We start from the raw sequence: 26,625 nt of genomic DNA, 5'->3' as shown, positions 1-26,625 counted from the left end.
AAATGCACTGACCTGTCACACCTTGTATACAAGACACTACCGCCCTCTGTATATGTGCGTATCGCTATCCTACGACTTCGTCAGCTCAGTGTACAAGGCTTTCGGGCGGGTCGGTCTGCTCGGTTTATACGTTGAATCCATGTTGTTTATTCGTGGTCCCGTAGCGCCTTTTTTCTGTCCGAGAAGCTTCTATACATTCTCCTAAGCATTTTGCTATGTTTACGCCTTGAATTTTGTCTCCTCCTACTGCCATTCATTTAGGAACTATCTTGATGTCCGACATATACCGCATGTTCTCGATAGAGACGAGATGTAATAACGATGAATAAAAAGTCACACAGGCCAAAGCCGTAGGAACCTGCCGTTGTTTTGCGTGACGGAGAAGCTGACTGGAAAGAACTTCAGCCGAAGCCCTTCAAAGCAAGACGCTACATTTACACTTCACAAATCCCTGCGGCACATCAGGGGGCAGTCTTATCATATATTAAGTCCCCCCCCCCCCCTCCCAATATCACTAAAAGAGACTGGTTGCTCTACGCCTCCTTGTGTGCTGTTGGTAGTCTTCACGGTCTCCACAGGAGCAGTATCATGTGTAGTGCTTATAGAAGGTGACGAGCTATTCTTGTAGCTGGAGCGGTTATAATATTAGAAATATATACATTCTAGATAAAACATAAAACTTAGTTCTTTGCATGGCTTCTATCGCTATACATGTGAAATCTTGTCTACGTGGACTTTTGTTTCAGGCACTTGTTGAGACCATTTCAAAACCAGCTCTCACTATTAATGATACGTATATAAACATATGGAAATAAATTATTGATTGTATATTGTATCAGACAACCTGAATCTATCGCTTCTTTATATCTGTAATACAAATGGTTCAAATGGCTCTGAGCACTATAGGACTTAACTTCTGAGGTCATCAGTCCCCTAGAACTCAGAACTACTTAAACCTAACTAACCTAAGAACATCACACACATCCATGCCCGAGGCAGGATTCGAACCTGCGACCGGAACGGTTGCGCGGTTCCAGACTGCAGCGCCTAGAACCGCTCGGCCACCCCGGCCGGCTATCTGTAATACATCTGGTTGTAGATGAGACCATTTTTACCCTCTGACTGCTTACGCTTTTATCTGTCACTAAGTACAAAATGCACAAGGCTACTTCAAAATACTGTTACACACAACATGAGGAATTAAAAAAGAAGAATATGAACTAAAAGAGACGACATTTTCTTGTATTACGTGGAATCGTTAACAGGTTTTCATTTCCAACCAGTTGTGTTCCAGTCCAGGGGAAGCGGTAGTTTATGTAAGGCGTCGTTAAGAGGCGAGAGTAACAGGCGGCGTGTTCTTTTGTTGCAGGCGAGCTGGACGAGGAGACGAAGGCGACAATGAGCCTGCCGCGGTGCGGAGTCAAGGACCGCATCGGATACGGCGCCAGCTCGCGCAGCAAGCGCTACGCCCTCCAAGGTAAGCCGGCGGCGGCGGCGACGGCGCATTCCAACCAGCGAGCAGGAAGCTCCGCACCCCAGTAGCGTCTCGTGCGTGCCGAACGAAGGCACACCTACGCTTATAGCATCTGTAGATTTAGAGAAAGTTCTTGGCAATAGTGCCTAGAACACACTCTTTGGAATTATAAAGGTAAGAGGTGTAAAAGGAAGACAAAAGGCTGTCTACAACTTGCGCGGAAACCAGACTGCAGATGTTAAGACTCAAAAGACATGAAAGGGAAGAAGTATTTGAGAAGGTAGTTATAGAGGACTATGACTCGTGATACTGAATCTTTAATTTGAGCAAGCAAGTAAAGGAAATCAAGAAGATATTTGGAAAGGGAATTAGGTTGAGGGAGAGGCAATGAAAGGTTTGAGGTCTGCCGATGACACTGTAATTCAGTCACAGACTGAAAATGAATCGGAATAAAAGCTGAACGGACTGGGTAGTGTATTGAAAAGAGGTTATGAGATGAACATAAACAAAAGCAAAACAAGGGTTATTACAATGTTACTTATAATCCGTCTTGATTGCAAAATGTTTATTCATATGACCGGTTTCGGTTCATCTAGGAGCATCTTCAGATCTGATATTTCGGTTACAGGAGTAACCTGTGATGTGACCCAGCATGTGAAAGTTGCTGTATTTGGAGGGATTACTCCTGTAACCGAAATATCAGATCCAAAGATGGTTCTAGATGAACCGAAACCGGTCATGTGAATAAACATTTTGCAATCAAGACGGATTATAAGTAACATTGTAAAATCACTGATTGCGGCTATCCTATCAGACATGATGTCTGTTTTTACAAGGGTAATTATATGTAGTCCATTTATAACAGGCGATTCTGAGGGAAATAGATTATGAGATGAGACGCTGAAAGCAGTTGATGACTCTTGCTACTTGGGCAACAAAGTAACTGATGATGGCGGAACTAGAGACGGTAGAAAATGCAGAATGGCAATAGCAAGAGAGGGCCTTCCCGAGAAAGAGAAATTTGTTAATGTCTAATGTACATTTTAGGGTCAAGAAGTCTTTTCTTTAATTTCTTGTGTGGAAAGTAGGCCTGCACGATAGTGAAACGTCTGCGATAAACTGTTCAGACAAGAAGAGAATAGATTTTTTTTCAAACGTGGCGTTATAGAAGACTTCCGAGGATTGGATGGGTGGACTGAATAATTAATGAAGAGTACCGAATGGAATGGGTCAGAACATAAATTTATGGCACAACTTGACTAGAATAAGGCATCGGTTGACAGGACACAATCTGACGCAACAAGGAGCAGTCAGTTTGGTACTGGAGGGAAGTCTGCAGGGTGGAGCGGAATCGTAGAGGATGACTAAAGCGCGACTGCAGTAAGAATATTCAACGGGCTGTAGGCTGCAGCAGTGGCTTGTACAGGATAGTTTAGCGTTGAAGGCTGCATCAAACCAGTCTAAGGACTGAAAGTCGCAACAACAATACGCTGTCGCCATCGGGACAAACTTAATAACAATTATTGGCCGTGAAAAAATGCCTGCACCATGGCGCTTAAGTACATTTTTCTGTTCACTTGAAAATATTTTGGGGCTGAATTAGAGTTCGTCAATAAATACAGCTAAGGTAGAAATAAGTTGTTCTTTGATCAAAACAACAAAGATAATAAAGTAGCTGATCAAACTTGAACTACAAATTTGGTATGAAGAAGGGTACTACTTAATTAATAGAAGGTGGTAATTTAAAGAGCAGGGAAATATAAACTGGGTATTGCTCGAATTTTGGTTGGTTCTCGAAAAGAAATGAAGATGAATAAGAGCAGGTGCAGCAGAGGGAGAGGGGTGGGTCTCGGGGTATTTCTGTAGAACAGGAGTATTAATTTCAGGCCGGCAAGTGGAATTTTACGGCATGAAGTGCTCTGATTCCAATCACGCGGTCAGCAGCGGGAAACTCCGGTGTTTCGCTGCTGACGGCGAGACGTGGGCGCCGCGGGTGCAGGAGTCAGCGTCACACGCGCAGGGAGGAACTCCCAGGCGCCTTCGGAAAATATGGGAAAAAAACCTTGCTCGGGAATGGAATGAAAACCCGTTCCGCCGCTTCAGGTTTCACAAGGTCACTGTTGGCGCTACTGCGACACCAGCTGCGGAGAGTCAGCCTGGCTCTCCTCGTATGGTTCCGTATCTATACGTCTCCTTCGGGTCTTTTCCTATATCTCCTGGTTTGCTAATGTAACTTGGGAGATTTTTATGGAGATACAACCCTCTCTCACTGTCTTCTCAACCACTGCTTCCGTTTCATGTCCTTCGATTCTTACAACTGCAGTCTGGTTTCTAAACAATGTGCAAATAATCTCTTGTTTTCCCGGCTACTTTCAAAATTTCAAAGAGTGTAGTCCAGTGAACGTTGTCGAAAGCTTTCTCTAAATCCACACACGCTACAAGCGTAGGTTGCTTTTCTTCAGTCTGTTTATAAGACGCAGGGTCATTATTGATAGTTCACGATAAAAAAACAGTCGGCTGTGAAGATTGGTAACGAGCCCTTAATGTAAAGAATGCGAAGTTGTCCACGTTATGAAGCATAAGAGCATGGTAGTAGGACTGTTGTACTGGTCCTCATTTCGACGACTAGTCTGATGCAGTTTTATTACAAGATTAATAAACAACAACTAAAGTTAGAGATATCAAATAGATATTTGGGGGTAACAATGTGAACAGATACGAGTTACATCGGCTACGTAGATTCAGTTGTACGTAAAGCGAATAACACGCTACGATTTATTTGTAGAATACTTGCAAAACTGCAAATTAGCCACAAGAGAGACTGCATACAAGACTTGTAGGCACGAATCTGACTGCCACTCATGTGGATTTCCCCACATCACGTCGGACTAACTGGAGAAATCGAGCACATTCAAAGGCGGTGCGAGTGGTCAGAGGCTGGTTTCACCGGCGGGAAAATCCGGCAGGAATGGTGAAAAATTTCTGTTGACAACACTGGAAGAAATCGCCTTACGTCTGTCTATACTCACTTTCGTTAACGTCCTAGGGCAGAGGGCGAAGCAACGGGCTGCTCGCAACGTCAGCCTCAGTCCCTTGGCCCTGATGGCTGAGCTAGGTGGAACTAATCAACAGTTTACGTACTAGTTGGTTCAAATGGCTCTGAGCACTATGGGACTCAACTGCTGAGGTCATTAGTCCCCTAGAACTTAGAACTAGTTAAACCTAACTAACCTAAGGACATCACAAACATCCATGCCCGAGGCAGGATTCGAACCTGCGACCGTAGCGGTCTTGCGGTTCCAGACTGCAGCGCCTTTAACCGCACGGCCACTTCGGCCGGCTTACGTACTAGTGTTATTCTTGCTTATCACATTTGGCACACTGATACCTAATACTAGCTTGTTGATGTGTCGGTACGCTGATGCTAGCAAATTGCTCACAGTTCTCCGGGCAAATGGATGGCTTGTCTTCTTGCTTACAGAATACAGTAATGCAGTGTGCGCACTAAATTCTTCCGTACATTAAACACCAGTCAGTCAAGGAGCTTTCTTCCGTGAAAGACCAAGGCAGTATTTAGATTCAGATATAGAAGACACGAAGAAAAGAATAGAAAATATCAATGAAGCTCTCAATATGGAGATCATGAGCGCACCCGTCAACTAAGCTTTCCTTGAAGTTACATAATTTAACAAGCAAATATCTACAAATCAGCTGTGCTGTCTTTTCTTAATTGCGCTTCTGTTGCTGACAAGTTGAGCACAAGACGATCTCTGAACTTTTCCATTATTCCACGCTTCCGAGAACTTGAGTCACACCACTTAAAGCTGCCACCAGAATTACGCAGTTCTCGAGAATTCCAGTCTGCACCGTAGCGTCAGCGCCGCGTTTGTATGTGCCAGATGTAGTTTCAGTCTTTTCAGTCTGCTCGCGTTCGACATAAAATCTGATAATTGTGCACTCCACTTTTGCGTGAAAAATACAAGAGCATTGAGCTCATCCACGTAATTAGAAACGTGATAAAAGTCGTGCATTATGTAAGAATTAGCTTCAACTTTTTGCAGATTAATGGTCTAGGCTTTTGCGATATCAAGAGCATCGTATTCAAGGAAGACAACTTGGACATGGCATTTAGTTATCTAGAGCGTGTCACCGTTCACCACACCAAGCACATGCAAGAAGTGAGTGTGAGAGTAACAATCTGCAGAGTGGAAGCACGGTTCTTGCTACTTGCGAGAGATACTGTGTGTAGCACAGAGACTTGGTTCTACTCACACCATACGTTTATTCCGCCGTCGCGATGTGCACACCTATCATGCAAATAGCAGAAAATGAGTACTTTGAAAAGGAGGCCGCAAGAATAAATAGAACCACTGCAACAGTAGTACCCACATACTACATGAGGAGCACATAAATTGTCATTACAGGACGCATCCTACATCTATGTTTCAGCCTCTGTAATGTTCTCAGCCCATTTCAACGATGACTGTACAAGCGCGAAACGTGTTACGAAACGTTCATAGACGGACACAGAAAAAGAAGTTTTCTGATGTCGGAAATAGTTATTCTCTGAGCGTACTTCAGCCAGAGGTATAAACTGACTCTCTTCAAACGGGTTTGAGCTGGTGTAATGATTATTGGCAGGTGAGGTTTCTCTGGAAAAGGCAAAAGGCAATGAGGGAGAATTCATTTTGAAGTATTGTATATGAGCTGTGATGTCTACATTTCGCGAATCGCAAGCATCACAGCCTTTTCAAATTCTTTGGTGAAGTAATTTGTAGAAGAGTCGAGACACTGATACACGTAGCAAATCGGCAGTTTATTGTTGCATGGCTTCCTGAAGCTACTTTCCTGACGATCTGCATATCCAAACAGGACCGACAACTCACATGAATAGAACAACAGGTGGCTGAGGGCTCTTATACGAACGTCTGCATACAGGGCACCTAAATACAACACCACACATCAGATCATTAATCGTCTAGTATTTTGATTTATTTGACTAGTAAATACACTGTAACATTTGTTCGGCTCTGTTCTGTAAAATTATATAAAAATATGCAGCTCCACTAATACCATAAAGTAGAGAACGCGAAATCTGTAAAACAATTGTACGAGATACGAACTTAGATACATTCCGGTAGCCATCCCTAAATTTCCTGGGTGATGTACCGTATTCTTCTTCTGTATTCTCAATTATTTCCTACAAGAGTAAGTAAAAATCTCTTTTTTATAAGACACTAGCAAGTACGTAAAAGGAACAGAGAAAGTTTCTGTTTTGAGATTCGAAACATTCCAGGAATATTGGAAAGGCTACGGCAGAATCTCCTATGTCGATGTCCTCCTGCACACTTTGAGGTTGCGGAGTACGAAATGGTATGGTGTTATCTCAGGATTCTGAATGGTGCGACAGGAATTTCCATTTGTTTCTGTGCTCAGCAATGAAGTTATAAATGCAAGAACGCTGATAATACGGCGAATAATCGACGGTGCCTCGAGATCACATTATATCTGTCTTACAAATCTTCCAGATCCCATGTTACTGCCTCACCAGATTGAGCATGACAGTACCTACGCACAGGTCAATTCATTACAGAAGTTGAGGAATGTGATACGAAAGGGAGCAAATTCAAGGTAGCGATGAGGCTTACAGCATAGCAAGATGATGGTAAACTTGAAAGCGTAGAGTATTAAAAGTAATTTGAGTACGTGTTAATTCTAGCAAAACATGTAAACCAATAAATACATGCAGAGTGAGTTGCAGCAAAAAAATAAAAAATAAAAATAAAAAAGGAAGGAAGGAAGGAAAAAAAAGGAGCCAAAGTAACAGTCCGGAAGAAATGGGAAGCTCATGTTTCACTTTAGGGTGAGATTATTGTACTAAGGCTGGTCTTTGGTAGCTGCGAATGGCTACTGTGTGCAGTACAACAGAGGAAGGACAGCGATGACACGTGCCGGCAGTAGCCAGTGGCGGATGCTGAGGAGCTGTGGAGCGCGATTCCGGGCTGTCCACAACAGATGTAATGAGGACTCTCCCCTTCTCGTCACACGCCAGCACGCTAACGTGGCCACTCGCTGCTGTATACTCTATTTCGTCTCTACTGTCCAACAGGGTCGGTAATTTAGTTGGCAAACAGACTTGTAAGTTAGCAACAATATGATTAATAACGTCTAGCAATAGAGTTGGAAGGTGTTTCACACGTCAAAGAGTAGTAATTCAATAACGTATTGTGTTTCTGTAAACAAACTCGCGAGTATCCTTACATCCACACCTACCTATATATTTCGAAAGGCACTGTACACTGCATCGTCGAGAGCGCACCATACCAACATCGTAAATTTTCTTTCCAGTTTTTATCGCATTCTTAGAAAGGAAAAAAATGACTGTAAATGTGACTGAACGGTATAGCTTACTACTGCGATCCCTACGTGACATAACCATGGTGGCAGCACAAGGGCTGCACAATCTTCTTCGAAATTATTTTCTCTGAATTTTCCCAGTAGGGTTTCGCGTGCACTAAGTTGCCTTTCTTTCAGGGATTCCCATTTAAATTTACAGATAACTTCTGTTAGACCTTCGTGTAGAGTATACCTACCTGTTATCATTCTAGCAGCATTGACAGTGAATTGGTTGCATGTCTGTTGTCCTGCCTGCTTGTTATAGATGCGAAATACTGCAACAGTACTCTTGTACTGACCGTCCTTGCATCTTGTATGCAGTTTCCTTTCCCAACAAATATAACTCTTCCATTCGCCTCCTCTGACATCGATTTTATGTGATGATTCCATTTCAGGTCACCTCTTAGTGGAACATCCCCTTAGAAAAATTTATAAATGACTGCTGGTAAACCTCTTACGTTATTTGATTTTCAAACAGCTGAGCAAAACTGAACGTACTCAGACATTTCTCTCTTTACTTATTCTGATCAACAGTAAACTGGCGCAAAGCAATCTGACTTTCAATAATCCCTACAAGAGAATGGCCCTGACAAACAATAACCTAAACATTTCATGAATCACTTACCTCACAAAAATCTTCGTTACTCAAACTACTGCAATACAGCGCGCGCCAATACTGCCAGCTAAATAAAAGATTCTAACTACTGAAGGCACTAACTACTGATAGGCATAGTTAGCGAATGAAAGATTTTGGTAGAGAACAAACAATGTATTTACCTTAATAATGTTCAAAAGTCATCATATATATATCTATCAATTCATGATATCCAGTATTACAAATTTCCTTTTTCTGAAGGACACACGTCCAGATTGTCCGCTCTCAAAATTCTGCCATCTCTCTCCCCACATCCACCACTGCTGGCGGCTCACCTCCAACTGCGCAACGCGCTGTTCACATCCAGCTGCCGAACACTACAATAGCAAATATTCCAACAATGCAAACCAGCCACAGACAGCAGACAGCACAGTCAGTGGTTTTCATACAGAGTGCTACGTGGCGTTACGAACATAAAAACCTAAACAGCCTACTTACATCAGTATTACAAGTACATACTTAAAAGATTTCACATGCTCAAAATGGTCACCAATAATCTTGTAATAAGGTACGACACCACCGGTTTCTTTGTCGCTCTTGTATTAGTTACTTGTAGATTAACTCGTGTACGTGGCAGCGCTGAGTTGAGTGCAGAGTGTAAGTTACTGACGACGTGTTTCCCGTTCTCCTCTGCAGGAAGCCGGTGGCGTGTCAAGAGCCTGAAGTACCGCATCTCCAAGTACCCGAGCAACCTGAACCACGGCAAGGTTGACCGCGAGTTGGCCAGGGCGTTCGGCGTGTGGTCCGACTACACCGACCTGACCTTCACGCAGGTGAAGAGCGGTTCGGAACAGGTGCACATCGACATCCGCTTCGAGAAGGGCGAGCACGGCGACGGAGACCCGTTCGATGGGCCCGGAGGCACCCTGGCGCACGCCTACTTCCCCGTCTACGGCGGAGACGCGCACTTCGACGACGCCGAGCACTGGACCATCGACAGCTACAGAGGTCAGTGGACTCACATCCCGTCCCTCCAGTCTGCTTTGCTGGCTCATCGCCACTAACAGCCGCTGTTGCAAAATTCCTTGACTCACCCACCCCTCTCCCTACGGCACTGTTGGTAACCGGAAAAACTCCAGTCCCCTCATGTAGTTGACCGCTGTGCACCTGTGTCGGTCGACTAGAGCCCATGATCCGTTACGAACAACACATAGTAAATAGCTGAGAGAGCAGGTATGTGCTTTAAAACGTCGGCACCCAAAGAAAACAGTCGACATACAAAAATGTTGTTACATTTTTACAACCAACTGAACTATGTCTTTTGCACCACTTCTGGAAGGATCTGTCTGGGATTTTTACTTGCCAATTACCGGCCGCTGCTAACGGCCAACTTCATCTTGCACCTTTCCCCTTGTGGATGACAAACACTTGGTTTCAATCTAAAGAGTCATCTTAGCCATAATTGGTAACTTTTTTATTAACTCCCAAAAATCGAGGAAAAATAACTCTACACCTATCCAGGGTGTATCAGGAGGAATGGTCAATATTCAGGGATACGACAGGAACGATCATTCGAACCAAAACACGCCTAATAAACGTAGGGTCTCAGACGCACATTTTAAGAGCTGTAAGCACTACTTCATCTTCGCAACTGTGAAACACATCTCTTATACTGAATAATTGCTCATAGCTCTTTGGGAATGCATTTTAGAGCCCATGGAGGAGGAGGAGATTAGCGTTTAACGTCCCGTCGACAACGAGATCATTAGAGACGGAGCGCAAGCTCGGGTGAGGGAAGGATGGGAAAGGAAATCGGCCGTGCCCTTTCAAAGGAACCATCCCGGCATTTGCCTGAAGCGATTTAGGGAAATCACGGAAAACCTAAATCAGGATGGCCGGAGACGGGATTGAACCGTCGTCCTCCCGAATGCGAGTCCAGTGTGCTAACCACTGCGCTTTAGAGCCCATGTTTACTAGACAATTTTTCTTGGTTTGGTCCGCACTACCTCCTTCCAGAATATGGAAAGCTAAGGGTTAGCAATAGAAGACAATTGTTTCGCACTATCGATGATGAAATAGTGTTCACAGCTCTTAAGGTATTCATTTCAGAACCTACGTATGCTTTGAATGATCGTTTTTGTCATATCCCCGATTAATGACCATTCCTCCTAGAGCACCCTCTAAATCACCGTTATTTATCTATCATCTCTCATTCACACTCGCGTCAAACATAAAATTCATATTCGAATTTGCCCACTCATTAATTACTCAAGTTTCTGAACTAATTTTTAGTCTCAAGTGCTTCATTTTCTCTGGTCTAAATAATTCTATTGTTTTGTCGCCATCACTTGAGAATGTGGCGTCACAGAATAAGAAAATGAGAGAAGAGATCCAGTAACTGCGCAATGCACTGTTGACCAACAAGCATGCAGGTGCACAACTATCCGTGCGCTAATTGGCCAATTTACAACCCTGGCCTGCTACGCGGCCACGATATCTGGTCACTCGTGAGGGATGGGATTTACCAGACACCTGCTGCTTGTTCACCAAGAGTTTATAAATCAAAACTAAGTTATTACAAGTTGCTTTTTTCTTCCACTTGCACTTTCAATCATACCAACATCCATCAGAAATGCGAGGGGGGTTGGTTCAAATGGCTCTGAGCACTATGGGACTTAACATCTGTGGTCATCAGTCCCCTAGAACTTAGAACTACTTAAACGTAACTAACCTAAGGACATCACACACATCCATGCCCGAGGCAGGATTCGAACCTGCGACCGTAGCAGTAGTGCGGTTCCGGACTGAGCGCCTAGGACCGCTAGACCACCGCGGCCGGCTGCGTAGGGGGGGGGGGGGGACCATACGCTTGTTTCTGAGAGAAGTTTTGCAACTTGATTTCGAACTACGTTCTTGTTATTCCGAGCTTTTGAGCACAGGAAGCATTAAGACCTTCCTCGCCCTTGATTCTTTTGAGCCCATCTTCTACCTGCTATTGTGTTCGTTCATTGTGGAACGATAGGTTTACTGAATCGCTACAGAAATGCGTTTCGCGTACCCTTGCTCCAAAACAACCACTGCCTCACCACTCCAGACTCAGAGCGGTAATGTTGCTCTTGTAATGTGACGAATGCCTTTTAAAGTGAAAACATCATTTTCTTCATACGATTTTCTAGTAGTTTTTTTCCTTGGAATGGACAGTCCCTATTCAATAATCCCCTTAGCGTAATCTATCTTTCTCAATCATCAGCTCACATCACGGTACCAGTACTAGGAAAAGAATGATCTTCGTAAATATTTGCAGATACTTGCTTTAGTCCATAAATATGTGTCCATTATTCAGGAACCAACAAACATAAAATATTAAAAAATTAATATAACATATGAAGAATGTTAACGAAAATTTTAACTTTTGCACATGTTCATTGCATTAAAATAATCAAAGTAAATAAGTGCCGTAGCTCGATTTTCTATGTGTGTGTGTGTGTGTGTGTGTGTGTGTGTGTGTGTGTGTGTTTGTGTATTGGGAAGATGTGACAAGTATCTGTCCATTGCAGGCACTAACCTTTTCCAAGTGGCGGCTCACGAATTCGGCCATTCCTTGGGGTTGTCGCATTCGGACGTCAAGACGGCCCTGATGGCACCTTTCTACCGAGGATACGAGCCATCATTTACGTTGGACACTGATGACATCTTGGGTATCCAGGTGAGCATCTCACAATCATACGGCGAGGAGCTGCGCATCGACCTTAGTGCACACAGCAAAATAAAATTAGATTGCAACTTTGCCTGGATAAAGAGCCACGGACTAGGAAGCATACCGACAAACTCTTTGTTAAGCGATTTTCCTCACTTTGATGTCCAAATGGGTGATATAGTTTTCTTAACAGAGTGAATTATCGACTACATTGTGAAGCAATACTGTTTAAACGACAGCGTCTTTGTTCTTGTTGCGAATTTCAGTATTTTCTACAGTACTCTTAATGGACAAGTTTTGCTCTGGTTATTCTCGTTTACTATCTAATCGTCCAGCAGACGTATTTACTTTTCGTTTACTTAATGGGCTATTAGGCAAACTGTTGTGTGTAAAATTATGGAATCAAGCGCATGACAATTCTATAGCACGTGCTGCAGTCTACGTTCTTAACAGGGAACGACCACGCTTGTTTTTCAGGTTCTGGCATTCCTTTTACTATCTCTTGGTTGGCGCTGTCGTTTTTTACGTGATATTGACTGTGATAGCAAGCTGATATTTCACGAGGTAGTGCATTACGACACATTTCTTGTGATTTCTTTGTTTCTTATATTAAAAGGAGGTGGAGAAACAACCAAAGCTGCTGTGTGACTCATTACCGCCATAGGCTTGTTTGTCTCGAGACAAGTGTTTTGCAAGACAGTGCTTCTTCTATTTCGCACAATACCTCAGTAATGATCCCAAACGCACCACAGGTACATTACGAAGGCTCCTGCCTTTTCGTATGCTATGAAAAAAATCGTCTGTAAATACGAATATTTTGCCGCTATGACAAAGGGAAAATCGTATTAAAAGGAACTATCTTGAAGAGACTGTAGGCATTTTCGTTGGCCATTTCCTGTTCCCATTTATCAAACTTTTGTAAGAAGCTACTTTCTGGCAGCAGTTTTAGACTTATCTCTGCCACGGATGTCAGGACATAACGGCCGTCACGGGGAAAATACTCGGCCTTAAAATCGGCCTAGTCGGTTCGGACGTCCATTCATTTAGAAGAATTAAGCCCATTACCGTTTATTGCTCTCGTCCTTCTAAGAAAGTCATTTAATTTACGGATATTTATTCATTCAAGCCCACTTTCTTGACGTTAGCAATCAACCGTTACATAAAAATGTACAGTTACGTGAACAAAAAACCCTTCCTCCTGCAAACTAGGCTAAAGCGATTAAAATAGCGAACAGGGCGCCCACGAAATCATATGCACAATTTTCTCCTGCTCAATATTACACACACATTCGGTCGCCCGCGCAATCCTGGCAGTCAGCAGTCCTGTCAGTTTTTGTTCTCATTAAATGGAAACTTTTAGCCAACGGCCTTGCTGCAGTGCTAACACCGGTTCTCGTCAAATCACCGAAGTTAAGCGCTATCGACCTTGGCTAGCACTTGGATGGGCGACCTCCCGGGTCTGCCGGGTGCTGTTGGCAAGCGGGTGCATTCAGCCATACCCGTTAAAGCTCTAACATCCGTATCCAGTGACGCTTATCGCCTGAGGATGACACGGCGTTCGGTCGGTGCCGTTGGGCCTTCCGAGACCTCTTCGGACATGGTTTAGTTTAATTGGAATCGCTTGCTATAACATGTCGGCTAGGCGTAGGAGCGTAAGTAAAAGTTTAGAGAATCATATTGCGCGACACTCGTATTTACCCGCCAGGATAGTCGAGAGCGCTAACGCGCTGCTTCCTGGACTCGGGTAGGCGCGCCGGCACCGGATCGAATCCGCCCGGCGGAGTAACGACGACGGCCGGCGTGCCGGCCAGCCTGGATGTGGTTTTTAGGCGGTTTTCCACATCCTACTTGGGGAATACTGGGCTGGTCCCCACATTCCGTCTCAGTTACACTACTCGCAGCCATTTGAAACGATTTATACTAGACGCAGACAGCTGGGGTCCACTAATTCCGGGGGTATGGGATGGCGGCAGAAAGGGCATCCGGCCACCCCTTAAAATTCACCATACCAAATCCGTACTTATCTCTGCCGACCCTGCGCACAATGCGGAATTAAGGCAGTAGCAAAAGAAAGAAAGAAATAAAGATTGAGCGACACTCGTATTTGTGCAGAAACTGTACGGCAAGAAGACTCGCGGCTCCGGAGGCAGCAGCGGTGGCGGCAGTGACGGCAGCAGCAGCGGCTCGGACAACACCCCCAAGCAGCCCAAGGTGCCCACCGCCTCCGGCAGCGGCGGCACGCTCTGCAAGAACGCTTCCGTGGACACCATCTTCCGCGCCGAGGAGGACACGCACTACGTCTTCAAGGGCGATCTCTACTGGAAGCTGACCGAAGACGGCGTCGCGGCGGGCTACCCGCGCAAGATCTCCGACTCCTGGCAGGGGCTGCCCGGAGACATCGACGCCGCCTTCACCTACCGCAACGGCAAGACGTACTTCTTCAAGGGGCCGCACTACTGGCGCTACGTGGGCAAGCGGATGGACGGCGACTACCCCAAGCTCATCTCGGAGGGCTTCACCGGCATCCCCGACAACATCGACGCTGCCGTCGTCTGGACCGGCAACGGCAAGATCTACTTCTACAAGGGTGAGTGAGGGCCAGCATCTGCTCGGGGAGGGAGCTGAGTGTCAGCGAGCTAGAGATTACTCCTGCATCACTAACGGTTACATGTTTCTTACCGATATGTGCCGTCATTGACGTCCCTTTGAACTCCGCCTGATACTGTGTTCAAATGCGTGTGAAATCTTATGGGACTTAACTGCTAAGGTCATCAGTCCCTAAGCTTATACACTACTTAACCTAAATTATCCTAAGGACAAACACACACACCCATGCCCGAGGGAGGACTCGAACCTCCGCCGGATCAGCCGCACAGTCCATGACTGCAGCGTCTGTGACCGCTCGGCTAATCCCGCGCGGCCCTGATACTGTGCCCAAAACATTAATACTTCGTGTGGGTAAGGAAATGAAACTGCTGCTGCTTAGCTTACTTTTTTCCGTTAAGTTTATTGCTCTAATCCTTCCAAGAGAGAACATTTTATCTGTTTATTTGCGAATATTTATTGATTCAAGTACACTTTGTTGATGACAGCAGTGGTCCATTACATATATATTTACTTTTATGTGAATCTTTATGGTAATCCGTTTCTTTTTTCTCTTATAAATATTGATCTAAGCGTATAGTGTCTATCGTGCTATTCTTCCTTATCTCTCTTCGTTTCTACTGTTATAACTCAATCATTCAGGCGGCCACATGCATGTTACTCTGCATGTAGTTATCCTACGACACCTTTTTCCACTTTCATTCAGGTGTTTCTCTGCTGTGACAGAAAAAGGGCCACGGGTTTTCGTTATTTCAGTCTGTTTTCACTAAATTTGTAGTTACCCTTATCACCTGCTGATATCAGTTCTATTACGACACTATATACCATTACTACAATAACAAAAAACATTATTACTAGTATAAAGGGCCTACTACTACTGCTATGACAACCTTGGTTTTTCTGCAGTAACTACTGTTACTGACACTTATGTTACTAAAACTAATACTTCTACTACGATCATTTACGATAATATTAGGGTCGCTGATCCTCAGAGAACAGTTAAGAAGTATATTGCACACACACACACACACACACACACACACACACACACACACACACACATACACACACACACACCTTCCCATTCTTAAAATTTATCTAATTTCTACGAAAGTATTCCACTGTAGAGTGAGATAGTGCGTATGGTTTGAAAACCTAATAACAAAATCCGTCTGCTGCCTTACTAATAACAGTTTCACTTTGCCAGTGTATATTTCGAAGTGCATTTTCACTGCCAGGGCTCCAGTTCTTAAGTAAGGGTCTTCGCTGCGGTGTCAACACTCGAGAGAAGCGCATCAGCGAATTTTGCTGATTTTTGCTGTGTTTGACAATAAAATGAAGTAACTTCTACGTGTTTATTACACTATTACTCATTCATATATATATATATATATATATAATGAAGTCCTGGTGATGAAATTGTAGTTAGAAATACACATTGGCGAAGTAAAGATGCAGTTAATAGTACAGCAGATGGATTCTGTTACGAAGTTTTCCATTCATTCACAGTTTAGATTTTCCAAGAATAATCGCTGTGACTACCATGAAAACTGAATGTGATTGTTAATATTCTTGTTGCAATGGCAATTCACGCTACATTACTTGTAACAGTGCCCACGAGCTCCACAGAATGACAGGCGAGACTACACTGATAAACACAATCTCCTCGTTGATAAACATAACTCAGGGCGTTTGATAATCAGGCTAACTAGAGTTAGTTCTACTAGATTCTCGTGATCTGTCTCTAGACCAAAGGTGGTACACGTACTGAAGACGGCAAGCTTGTACCTCACGATCCCTAGATCTCTCCCGCCTCAGGTACTGAACCACACGTGTGGCTGTTCCAGGAACCAAGTTCTGGAAGTTCGACCCGGCCCAGAGGCCCCCCGTGAAGAGCATCTACCCCAAGCCCATCTCCAACTGGGAGGGCATCCCCAACAACATCGACACCGCCACCGTCTACCACGGATACACCTACTTCTTCAAGAACGGACAGTACTGGCGGTTTGACGACAGGTCCTTTGCGGTAAGTTGGAACCAGTTTCACTCAATTAATACAAGGCGTACGTCAAAGTTTACTTACGTTTTGTCAGCATAAATCTCATGAAATTAATTTTGCGAAGTAGGGGTTTTTCGAATGGGTCAGTAAGTTCCAACCTTTTTCCCATTTTTGACCCTTTTAGACTTGTTGTAATGAAGGGCGCAGTTCAGATCCATACTCTGTGATTTATGTACATGTTATGATGTTCTACTGGGTTTCCTCACTGTAGTAGTCACAAAGATAACTGAGATAAAAAAGGTCAACTAATTACTCTCAGCACTGGAGACCAAAGGTTACTTGTATTGAAACACTCACCAATCAGTTCTGATCAGCATTCGAAAGTTTGTCAGCAGAGTCCGGACCCACTCTGCGTATATTGTTGTGGGCTGCACGTACAACGGATAGTTCTGTGGCGATGCACAGCGGCAAGGAACAATACACCACATGACACTACAACCAATTGCATCATTCTGCTGTGTCTGATTGTATCGTGCATGTAGAACATTGAGCGTTCATTAAAAAAAAAAAGTGTTCAAATGTGTGTGAAATCTTATGGGACTTAACTGCTAAGTTCATCAGTCCCTAAGCTTACACACTACTTAACCTAAATTATCCTAAGGACAACACACACACACCCATGCCCGAGGGAGGATGTAATGGCTACGGCTCTTTGTTTTGCAGTAAACTGTAGCTTTCCAGTGACTGCCTTGATGAGCTAGTATACAATTCGTGGAGAGTATCACCGACAGTAGCAATTTGTATGCTACGTTCAACCCTAGTGTAAACAAACACACGGTCCTCGATTGGTCGTCAGCTGGACCGCGGGATATTTCAGCTTCCCTTTAACCGAGCCTTCAGCTCTCAATGATGTGAAGGTTCACCGAGACCAACACGTGGTTCGGGTTCCACGTTAACCAGCGGTCTCCCTTTACTGATTTGTGTCCGTTAGGGATATACATGACGCCCAAGTGCCGTCCAACTGAAACACTTTAACCAGGCCACTGATCTACACGAAATTATTATTATTATTATTATTATTATTATAAATGCATAAATGTATCCTGAGGCAACGGCCTTGCCGCAGTGGTTACACCAGTTCCCGTGTGGGCACTTGGATGGGTGACCATCCAGGCCGCCATGCGCTGTTGCCTCGTGATGCCAATTGAGGAGCTACTCGACCGAATAGTAGCGGCTTCGGTCAAGAATACCATCATAACGACTGGGAGAGCGGTGTGCTGACCCCACGCCCCTCCTATCCGCATCCTCCTCTGAGGATGACACGGCGGTCGGATGGTCCCGGTAGGCAACTCGTGGCCTGAAGACGGAGTGCTTTTTCTTTTTTTAAATAAATGTATCCTTACGTTACATCCAACCAAGTCTAGTGGCCTGGAAAGAAAGGCGGAGGAATACACAGCATAACATTCAACATATGATGGACATGATATAGTACGATAATGTGGTTTTTCTTTTGCTTGCAGGTGGACAACGCCAACCCTAAGTTCCCGAGGCCCACGTCGAAGTGGTGGTTCGGCTGCAAAGGTGAATTAGTAGATGGGAACAACAGAGTGGGGGGTGAGGAGCGGCCGCAGTCGGAGCGCGACAGCGAAGTGGGGGACAGCGACTTGGACGCAGGTGAGCCCAGGTGCTGGTGGCGCCTCTACTGGCCGCGCGCCTGCGCAGTCGTGCACTACCGCGGCTGACAGGTGACAGGCGTGCCCGCTCGCCGCCAGTCGTAACCGTTAACCGTCACGTGGGAGGTGGGACCGCGCGCTTCTGTGTCGGTGTTTGCGTTTAACAGGGCCTGGTGCTCATTACAGTACTATGCGCAGGCTCCACCTCCTGTAACAATCAAATAGGACAATGTTGTTGCCGATGCGAACTTTCTCTAAAGTGGTGCTACAGACTCCAGATACTAGAGAATCCCACTACAATTTTATCAGTCGTTATTTCTCAACTAACAGCTCACTGCGTCGGCAGTGGGTACTAGCGACACTCGCCTAGTTGGTTTTTTTTGCATCTCGAGACCTGGAGGACTATTTCCGACGCCCCTTACTACCACACGATACGAACCACATAAGCATCACTAGCGCGATAATAAAAGACGTCCTGAAAATAAAAAAGAAAAGACATTCCCAACGTCTGACTTTACGATCCGAAACGCTACTGTCTTCACGTAAATTTTAAATAAATTTGTAATTTATTCAAAAAACATTTCAAGTTTCAGTCCACGGCCCGATAGCAAAATTAGTAGATATAACGCGAATATTTTATAGTTAGCCTACGACCAGAAGACTGTAAGACTAATATAGTAAGTTGTTTGGCGAAGTGTAGCTGTCTTATCAAATAAAGACGTAACGCCTCATGTCAGTGGAGGAGCAGACATAACAACGATTTCGTTTTCCGACTACTGGAATTGGACGACAGGCGCCTGGCTGGGCTTCCAACAACTGCTGCCCTTTCTGGAATAAATCCCGAACTACCAACTGCACCGTGTACGGTAATTTAGATGACGTAATCCCAACGACGACTCAGAAACCGAACACTGAATCCATCTTCTGTATTCTGTCAGTAATTTTCAGTGTAATCTCCTCATGCTGCAGTTCACTTCTTACGCAGACAACAAATGACGTTTTGGGGACCCGTTTTAGAATTTTCTTACTGCTTGTAGAACTACTTGGTAGGACCACTGTTTCGGAAAACCACTCACAGTGAAAATACATTTCAGTATCAAAGGAGAAAATGAAGACCATTTCATCCACCACAAAAAAGCCTGGTGTTGCCGATAAAGATAGTCACAGGATACAAGCACTAGTGTATAACTTCTTTTTACTGGTCGCGAATGTCTTCACTTTACGGAAGGTATACATTTATTTGGCACGCACACGGAAGACATTCGAAACAGGTAAGGCAATAACGTGAATTTCAAAATCTAAATAGTGACCTGTTGCTGTAAATGATCTTAATAATATACTAGGCGTTACAGACACTGGTTTCGATACATCCATCACGCAGAAAAGTAAAATGCTGTTGTTGAATTCAGCCATGATCCTTGACCTAACGAACCAAGCCCCTTCAATACGATGCATCATTCAGCATTAAACAGGAATTATTTCTCTTGTTTACGGGTCCTTTTCTGCAGCATTAGGAGACCTTTTTAAGCATGACAGTTTACGTAACAGGATGATGACTTATCACCGATAACGACAACAATAATCTAAAGAGAACTAACATTTAAAAAAAAATTGTTTTTGGTAGAAGGCTAACAGAGAGCTAACATAGACGTAGTTTTGCCGCTCCTCGCTCATCCCTCTTTAATAGTATTAATATTACTAATAATATAATACTTCCGTATTACTAGTGTATACCAATTGTTAATTCTTCCTGAAGTCCAAACTGAAGTCAAATGCTCATTTAGCTGAATTCTCAGTAGTAATGGTCTCATATGTTAAAACTTGATGTCTATTGTAGAAACTAAGTTAACGGTGTGCAAGGTTGATGTGCAAATGCTATTTCTCAGTATGCATATGTGGTTAAATACGAAAAACAAGACTTTTCGAATTCTAGAGCACAAGATATTTTCAAGTGCCCAGAATCGTTACTTTGCTTTTCAACCATGCACACACTATAAACAAACTGCTGCCTTCGTTTTGGACTTCTTAACTAATAATTAAACATGCATGATGCAACTTTCTCAACAGCATGTAGAGTTTGACTGCTAACACGGCAGATATTAACATTATTTACTTACAGTTACTTAACACATAACTAAGCATGTGTTCTAAAAGTGTGGCTGGCATCCTGCATGTAGCAACATATTCGTGCTTGGAATGTTGAACAGTTTAAGTTTGAAGTCGACGGCCTCCTTTCTTGAAAGTCTCTCTCTGTCTGACCCAATGGCAGGACGGAAATGAAACAAGACCTCGTTGGAGACGAAAATGTAGATCATTTACATGTTTAATATTTCGATGCCCAACTTTGATACATCTCTTACTATGACATTTGATACACAGATACACAAACAGACCATACGTAATAATGAAATACAAACCATGATGTTCTATTTCAAAATTTACACTATCACAAACTTCACAGTTCCAATAACGTCTTTGATCATATTTAGCAAAAATCGAATAAATGAATTACTTTTGGTTTTTCCACAGTTCCTTGACTATGTTTCAATTTTTTTATAATCAGAATAATCGTTAGTGTTCATAAGAATGATAAGAAGAAAAAAATAGTTCTTTGAATTGAAAATCGTTTTTAAGCAGCATCTCACCAGTATTTTTACTGCCGAAGTCAGCATTCGAATTTGACTGCAGAATAGAGGTTGAAAATTTTCGAAACGGTTTACTCGTTACAATAACCCCGAAATGTTGCCATACTGGTTATTCATTTTTTAAAGGCAAATGCCACGAATCTCTCATGGACTCGATGTGTCCCACGAGGTCTGTGGATTCTTGTGCATGTTGCTGTAAACTGTTCTGTGCTCGTGATTCTTGGGATGCTGTCTCCAAAACTGCGCTTCCAGAGTTTGAGACGAATTAAGGTCTCATACAAGCACACTATTATTAGCACAAAGTCTTTCTTCTGAATCTTTGTATGTCGCACTATTTTCATGCATGCAATCACTTTTTGTGGAAATTATCTTCTTGTGTGACTTTCTTTCATCCTGACGAAAGGGTAATAATCAGATATACCGCCTTCGCATGAACAATATATAAAAAATGATGAACTACCTATATGTTTATAGCATTTTCTCTCATTTCGAGCAGTCAGTCTAAGTAACACAACGTTGGGCGATACATTCTATAACATTAGTGAATTTCAGTTTTCGGCTGGTATAATGGCATAACAACGCCCAGGCATCTCCGTCATAAAAAGATGCATAAAAAGATAGTTTTAATAATAAACCATGACACCGCGCAGTAAAGTGAACAAGTGTCAGTAAAACTGAAAATATGGAACAATTCTGTAGCTAATAGTTATCAGAAGAATCCTTTATTATTTAATAAAACGCAAATTACCCAATGAAGTGAGAGAATTTTCATTTCGTTGCTGCTAAAGGTTTTAATATTAATTGTGCAGATGCGTGTGAGGGAGAATATGTAGTTTATCAGAAACATCTGTTCCCTTGAAGTTGTGAATTTTCACGGAAATTTCCGTGTTCTTGTGCTTGGGTCTACACAGTCGATAACAACAAACATTGCAATCGTGGGTAACGTAATCCGTTCGAAACAAGTAGTAGCAATGGATTAATCAGTCATCACTTGGCGGTGAACACCCAGTATATCATCTTTTTCTTGACAGAGGATGAGAATCTTTTTTCAGATATTGTAGTGGAGATGACTGTCCAGCCAATAAGTAAATACTGGCCTCTCTTAGAAGCACGAGTGTGTTTTACTTAACAATTTTCCCGTTAGTACTAACACTGGTTCTACTCAGAGGGATAGACGTATTACTTACTCTTTAAATGTTATGTATATACTAATTTCCTTTTATTTGTTGTATGTTTTGTGTTCCTTGTGTGTATAATGCAGTAACAGGTTGAATTATGCACTTGGGACCGGAGTAGAAATCATGCTCTACAGAAATATGTAAGGTAGGAGTTTGCTGTTTGCGAAAATTTTGTTTTCACATTAGTTAACGTCAGTTGTTCGTTGAAAATAATTGAGAAATGCTTTACTAGGAGGGAGGAGGGGTAGCCGATTTCGAGAGGCTTTACAGGGAATGATATTAGAATTATTCGGTAGTGTATAATGTTTTTGTTTCAAACCTTACAAGAGTTTTATAAATGCTGTGAAACTAGTGTGTTAACGTTTCGTGTGTAGGAGAGATTTATTTAGTATATACGATGAAAATTTTTGTTACATTTAATTTCATATTCTACAGTCATCCCAGGTTCTAAATGGGAAATTTTCTTATGTCATTAATCGGCCCCAAATGCATGGTTTCACAATTCTGTTATGTGTTTAGTTTCATGTACGTTATTTGTTCGTGCATCTGAACATAGTCTGTTGCACATTCTTTTCGTCTTATTCTTTCTTTGTGTCACCCGCACATAAACAAATCAAACACTAGTCGCACTTACACACTAGTAGCAGAACTTCATACCCGGAGGAATGCTCCGGAACAACTAGAACAAAAACAACAACAAAACAGAAAAAAACACGGGCAGTAACTCGTACACATAAAACAGGCTCATTTTTTTTAATTTCCAGACGCAACTTATGCAGGACTGGAACGCCCTGTTGTTAAGTAAAGAAATTCTCAGTGCCATGAAAATAACATCGATTGAACATTTGCAAGCGTTTGGCGCTAACAAAGAGATGCAAAACGGGAAGTGAGAGACAGAGACAGACAGAAAGAGAGGGGGTTGTTCGAGAGGACCGCTGGCGGTCCTTTCGCTTTTAATGAGAGTCACGAGTCATGTGTTGTGATCGTGTGTCATACGCAGACGATAGCAACGTGGAGCCACCACGGGACACCAGAGCCAACCTTGGTAACCAGGCAGCGACGAAGGCGCCCCTGCCGGTCTTTGTGGCAATCACGGCGACGGCAGCGCTCCTCGCGGCGATGCCCGGACATCTGCTGACGCACTAGCACACCTCGGCTGCACATTGCCACTTGCACAGACGTCACGGATCGCACGACAACTGTCTCTCTACCACAGCACCACCACCACCACACGATACCCTCCCTCTCCTCTCACTAGTCTGTAAGTTAATTTATTTACAACATCTTTCTTGCGCCAACAAGAAGTCGGCTGTGAACTACGAAGTTGTTCTCAGTTCAGCATGACGATGGATCGTCATGCTTTGAGATGGCCACGACTGAAGATAAAGAGACTTGGTAACCCTCTCGGGGTAAGGTGTAAAGAGTCACTGTTTTTGTAAGTGTAAAAGGCATCGAGCATGTTGTGTCGGTTCTGAGCACGTTATGTAACTATCACAATGCACCTGGAGTGGATCTGGATAACTAGTAGATGGGCGATGAAGTGAGTCGAGGAGTTAAACGAACAGCTTCCGAACAGAGAGGCATCAAACATTTATTTTACTACATAAATATGACAATATTTCTATACAAACTGCTTCATTTTATATTAACATGGCTGTAGATGGTACTCGGCACTAAATACACCAATAAATATTATGGAAGGCTCCTCGACTTAATTGATTCGCTGCAGATTTTTCACGTTGTTGCCCATAAAAGATGAAAACAATGCACTGACCCGTCACATCTGTAAATGTTCACAACTGAAACTACTAACGCATGCTGGAGACAAGACTAAGTACAAAATTCTCCGTCCCAGAATAAACCTGTGCCTAATTACTATCACTTTTGTAATGTACTGAATGGATCCTTACTTATTTCAGACACGGATCACGAGATTACTCATCTCATAAGTCTGCTGCTGCGGACGTTACAGAGTTAGAAAAGTCAAATCCGGTAACTGTAGAGAAGAAGGACCATTTCGAAATTCTCAGGAAGATTTTTAATACTACAGTGGTTATTGTAAACTTTGTATGAGTTAAGTAATTTCGAGGAAAATATATAAACTAGTTTCTGAATATTTAAGTTCTGCGGAACAGAAAATCTTCACAGTTGTGCCTTAATCATTCCACGACGCTTTGTAGCGCGAGAATTCATGTTTATAGCCCACCAATGTCTGTTGAAGCTAGTCAAGAAACGAATAGCGTGAAGGATCAGTGCAAACACAAATGTTTACTTTTATATTTTTCCCAGAAAAAGTATACATATATTTCAACAGTATGAGCAGATCTCGCCTGCTGCCTGGTTTTAATGTGTCTGAAGTTGTTGTAGGGAATACAAAAAATGCTTACTCAGAGAGGAAGACAGCGCAAGTGCGTGTATGATGAGTGCTCAGTTCCATACCCGTAATTCTCAGTCGGATTCTAAGAAGCACAACATGCTCCTATAAGGGACGATGAAGGGGTTTTTAAGTGCTCTACTCAGGATTGAGGTAGCAGTGCCTCTGGAAACTCAGGGGGAACATATTAACTGGGGAGAATAGCCAGATGTGCCTTTGCTTGCCTCCTCTTCAGAGAGGGGCGAAAGCGGTCGTTGAAGAATGGAGAGTGTTTGTAATTATGTCGCCTCCATGTTTTAATGCAGCTCGTCGGCCAACAATGTTCACATATTCACCAGGATACTCCACGCAACAGTTTTAAATCAATAGGGCAGCATGTAAAATATTTTGCTCTCAAGTGCAAAAGCTTTGCGTATCTCTGGAGAACGTATTCTTATGTCTAAGGCGATTAAATCAGTGGTAACCTTACAGAACAAATAACATAAAATTAACCATAGGGACTTCCACAATCTTGACCCATCTGAGACAATAAAAAGTGGGGAAAACATGCCTGGTGAGAAAGTGGACAAAGTTTGCTCTGCATTCCATCCAAACATATGAAATGAAATGAAATATACCACGAACTGTGATTATTTTTGTATATATATATTATGTATATGTTTGTGTGAATGTGTTTTGTACATTGTAATGTTATGATTGGGCAGGGTCGGACAGTGACATAGTGTTTGGACTAGATCTCGGGGGCGGTAACTAAGGCAATGTCTCCTGGTGGACGTTTTCTGAGGAGTGCTCTTAAAGAGAGATTCCAGGTGTTGAACACTGTTCTTGTGACAGGCCATAGTCCCACTTCGCCAGCCGGGGTTTGCAGCTCTGCCACTGTCCGGCCCTGCATTTGAGAGCATTGTTTATGTATATGTTCACGTGTATAACCTCTGTGCTGAATGCACATGTTCCTAGAAGTTGCGCCGACAACATGTCCTGTGTGCATCTGACAATACCACTCCACCAGCGCGTGTGGGCTCTGGACTGCAACAACGCCGTTGCCAACAAAGCAATATTTGCCAACAAAGCGATATTTACGAATAGGGCGGCAGACGAATAAATCTGACTGTATGTAATGTCTGTAAAGTTGATAGTAGAGCACAAAAGTTGAAAAACAATAGTAAACCCATGATTAAAAACAGTGTTTTAGATTTCATTTTTAGCGAACAGCTGTACACCGAACATGTTGTCTGAAACACAATAAACCAAGGTACAGTATTACCACTGTGCCAGATTATGCCTGACACAATAATGCGATGAACGTTTTTATTGTGAAAATGTCATTCATTAAAAAGTTATGTACATTATAAAATATAATAAAATATTTTGTTAAAAATTTAAATAAGTATCTGTCTTTCTTATTCCCTTTGCAGATTCATTTTCTCATAGTGCTTAATGTCACACAGTAATTTCGAAATACAGTATAGAACCAATAAACAAATCTCTGCATTTTACATCAACTGATGATTGTACTGTAGAAAGTCAAACAGTTTATAATTGTGCTACTTATATTACAGTAATGAAAACCTATTTGTATAGTACAGGTTATCACACCTACCTAGCTTGCTTGTTGTAGCTCATTGTACAGTGTTCTAGACTATGCATGAAAAAGTATAAAAAAAGTATCACACAGCTAGTTTTCTGATAGTGCTCCTTGAACTAAGTTACTAACCATCAAGAAATAGATCCAGCGATCTAATTCAGACATTACACACTTAACACTGATCTACATCTTGTTCATTTTAGTTGTTCGAACATGAACTGTTTATCTTTGCAAGGATTTCAGTAATAACTCTCTACAGTTGTCTTAAGAAGGAGTTGAGAGACGGAAGGTAAAAATGTCAATAGTGATGAATCAATCAAACACAAAAAATTATGGTTAGAAAGTATACAACGTTTTTAATTTAGTAATACATCTTTTCTTTATACCAGTGTTGCATGTTCAATG

At 42.9% G+C, this 26,625-nt stretch overlaps 1 protein-coding gene across 4 annotated transcripts in view; it reads left to right on the top strand.

Moving 5' to 3' along the window:
* LOC126457117 (matrix metalloproteinase-14) overlaps window positions 1-26,625 on the top strand; it is a 158,497-nt gene that overhangs the window by 106,732 nt on the left and 25,140 nt on the right. The window contains exons 3-9 of one of the 4 annotated variants that reach the window (XM_050093171.1): window positions 1,370-1,477; window positions 9,162-9,473; window positions 12,023-12,171; window positions 14,275-14,749; window positions 16,614-16,792; window positions 18,286-18,439; window positions 24,181-26,022. In XM_050093171.1, coding sequence (XP_049949128.1) covers window positions 1,370-1,477; window positions 9,162-9,473; window positions 12,023-12,171; window positions 14,275-14,749; window positions 16,614-16,792; window positions 18,286-18,439; window positions 24,181-24,239 — 1,436 coding nt within the window. In that variant the 3' untranslated portion in view covers window positions 24,240-26,022. Of the gene's footprint in view, window positions 1-1,369; window positions 1,478-9,161; window positions 9,474-12,022; window positions 12,172-14,274; window positions 14,750-16,613; window positions 16,793-18,285; window positions 18,440-23,025; window positions 26,023-26,625 lie in introns of those variants that run through there. The other 3 variants (XM_050093169.1, XM_050093172.1, XM_050093170.1) reach the window with 3 other exon arrangements.

Source organism: Schistocerca serialis, chromosome 2 (assembly GCF_023864345.2).
Source record: "Schistocerca serialis cubense isolate TAMUIC-IGC-003099 chromosome 2, iqSchSeri2.2, whole genome shotgun sequence".
In the NCBI taxonomy this organism is placed as follows: Eukaryota; Metazoa; Arthropoda; class Insecta; order Orthoptera; family Acrididae; genus Schistocerca; species Schistocerca serialis.
The sequence above is the reverse complement of the archived record's forward strand: the minus strand, read 5'-3'. Positions and strand labels throughout refer to the sequence as shown.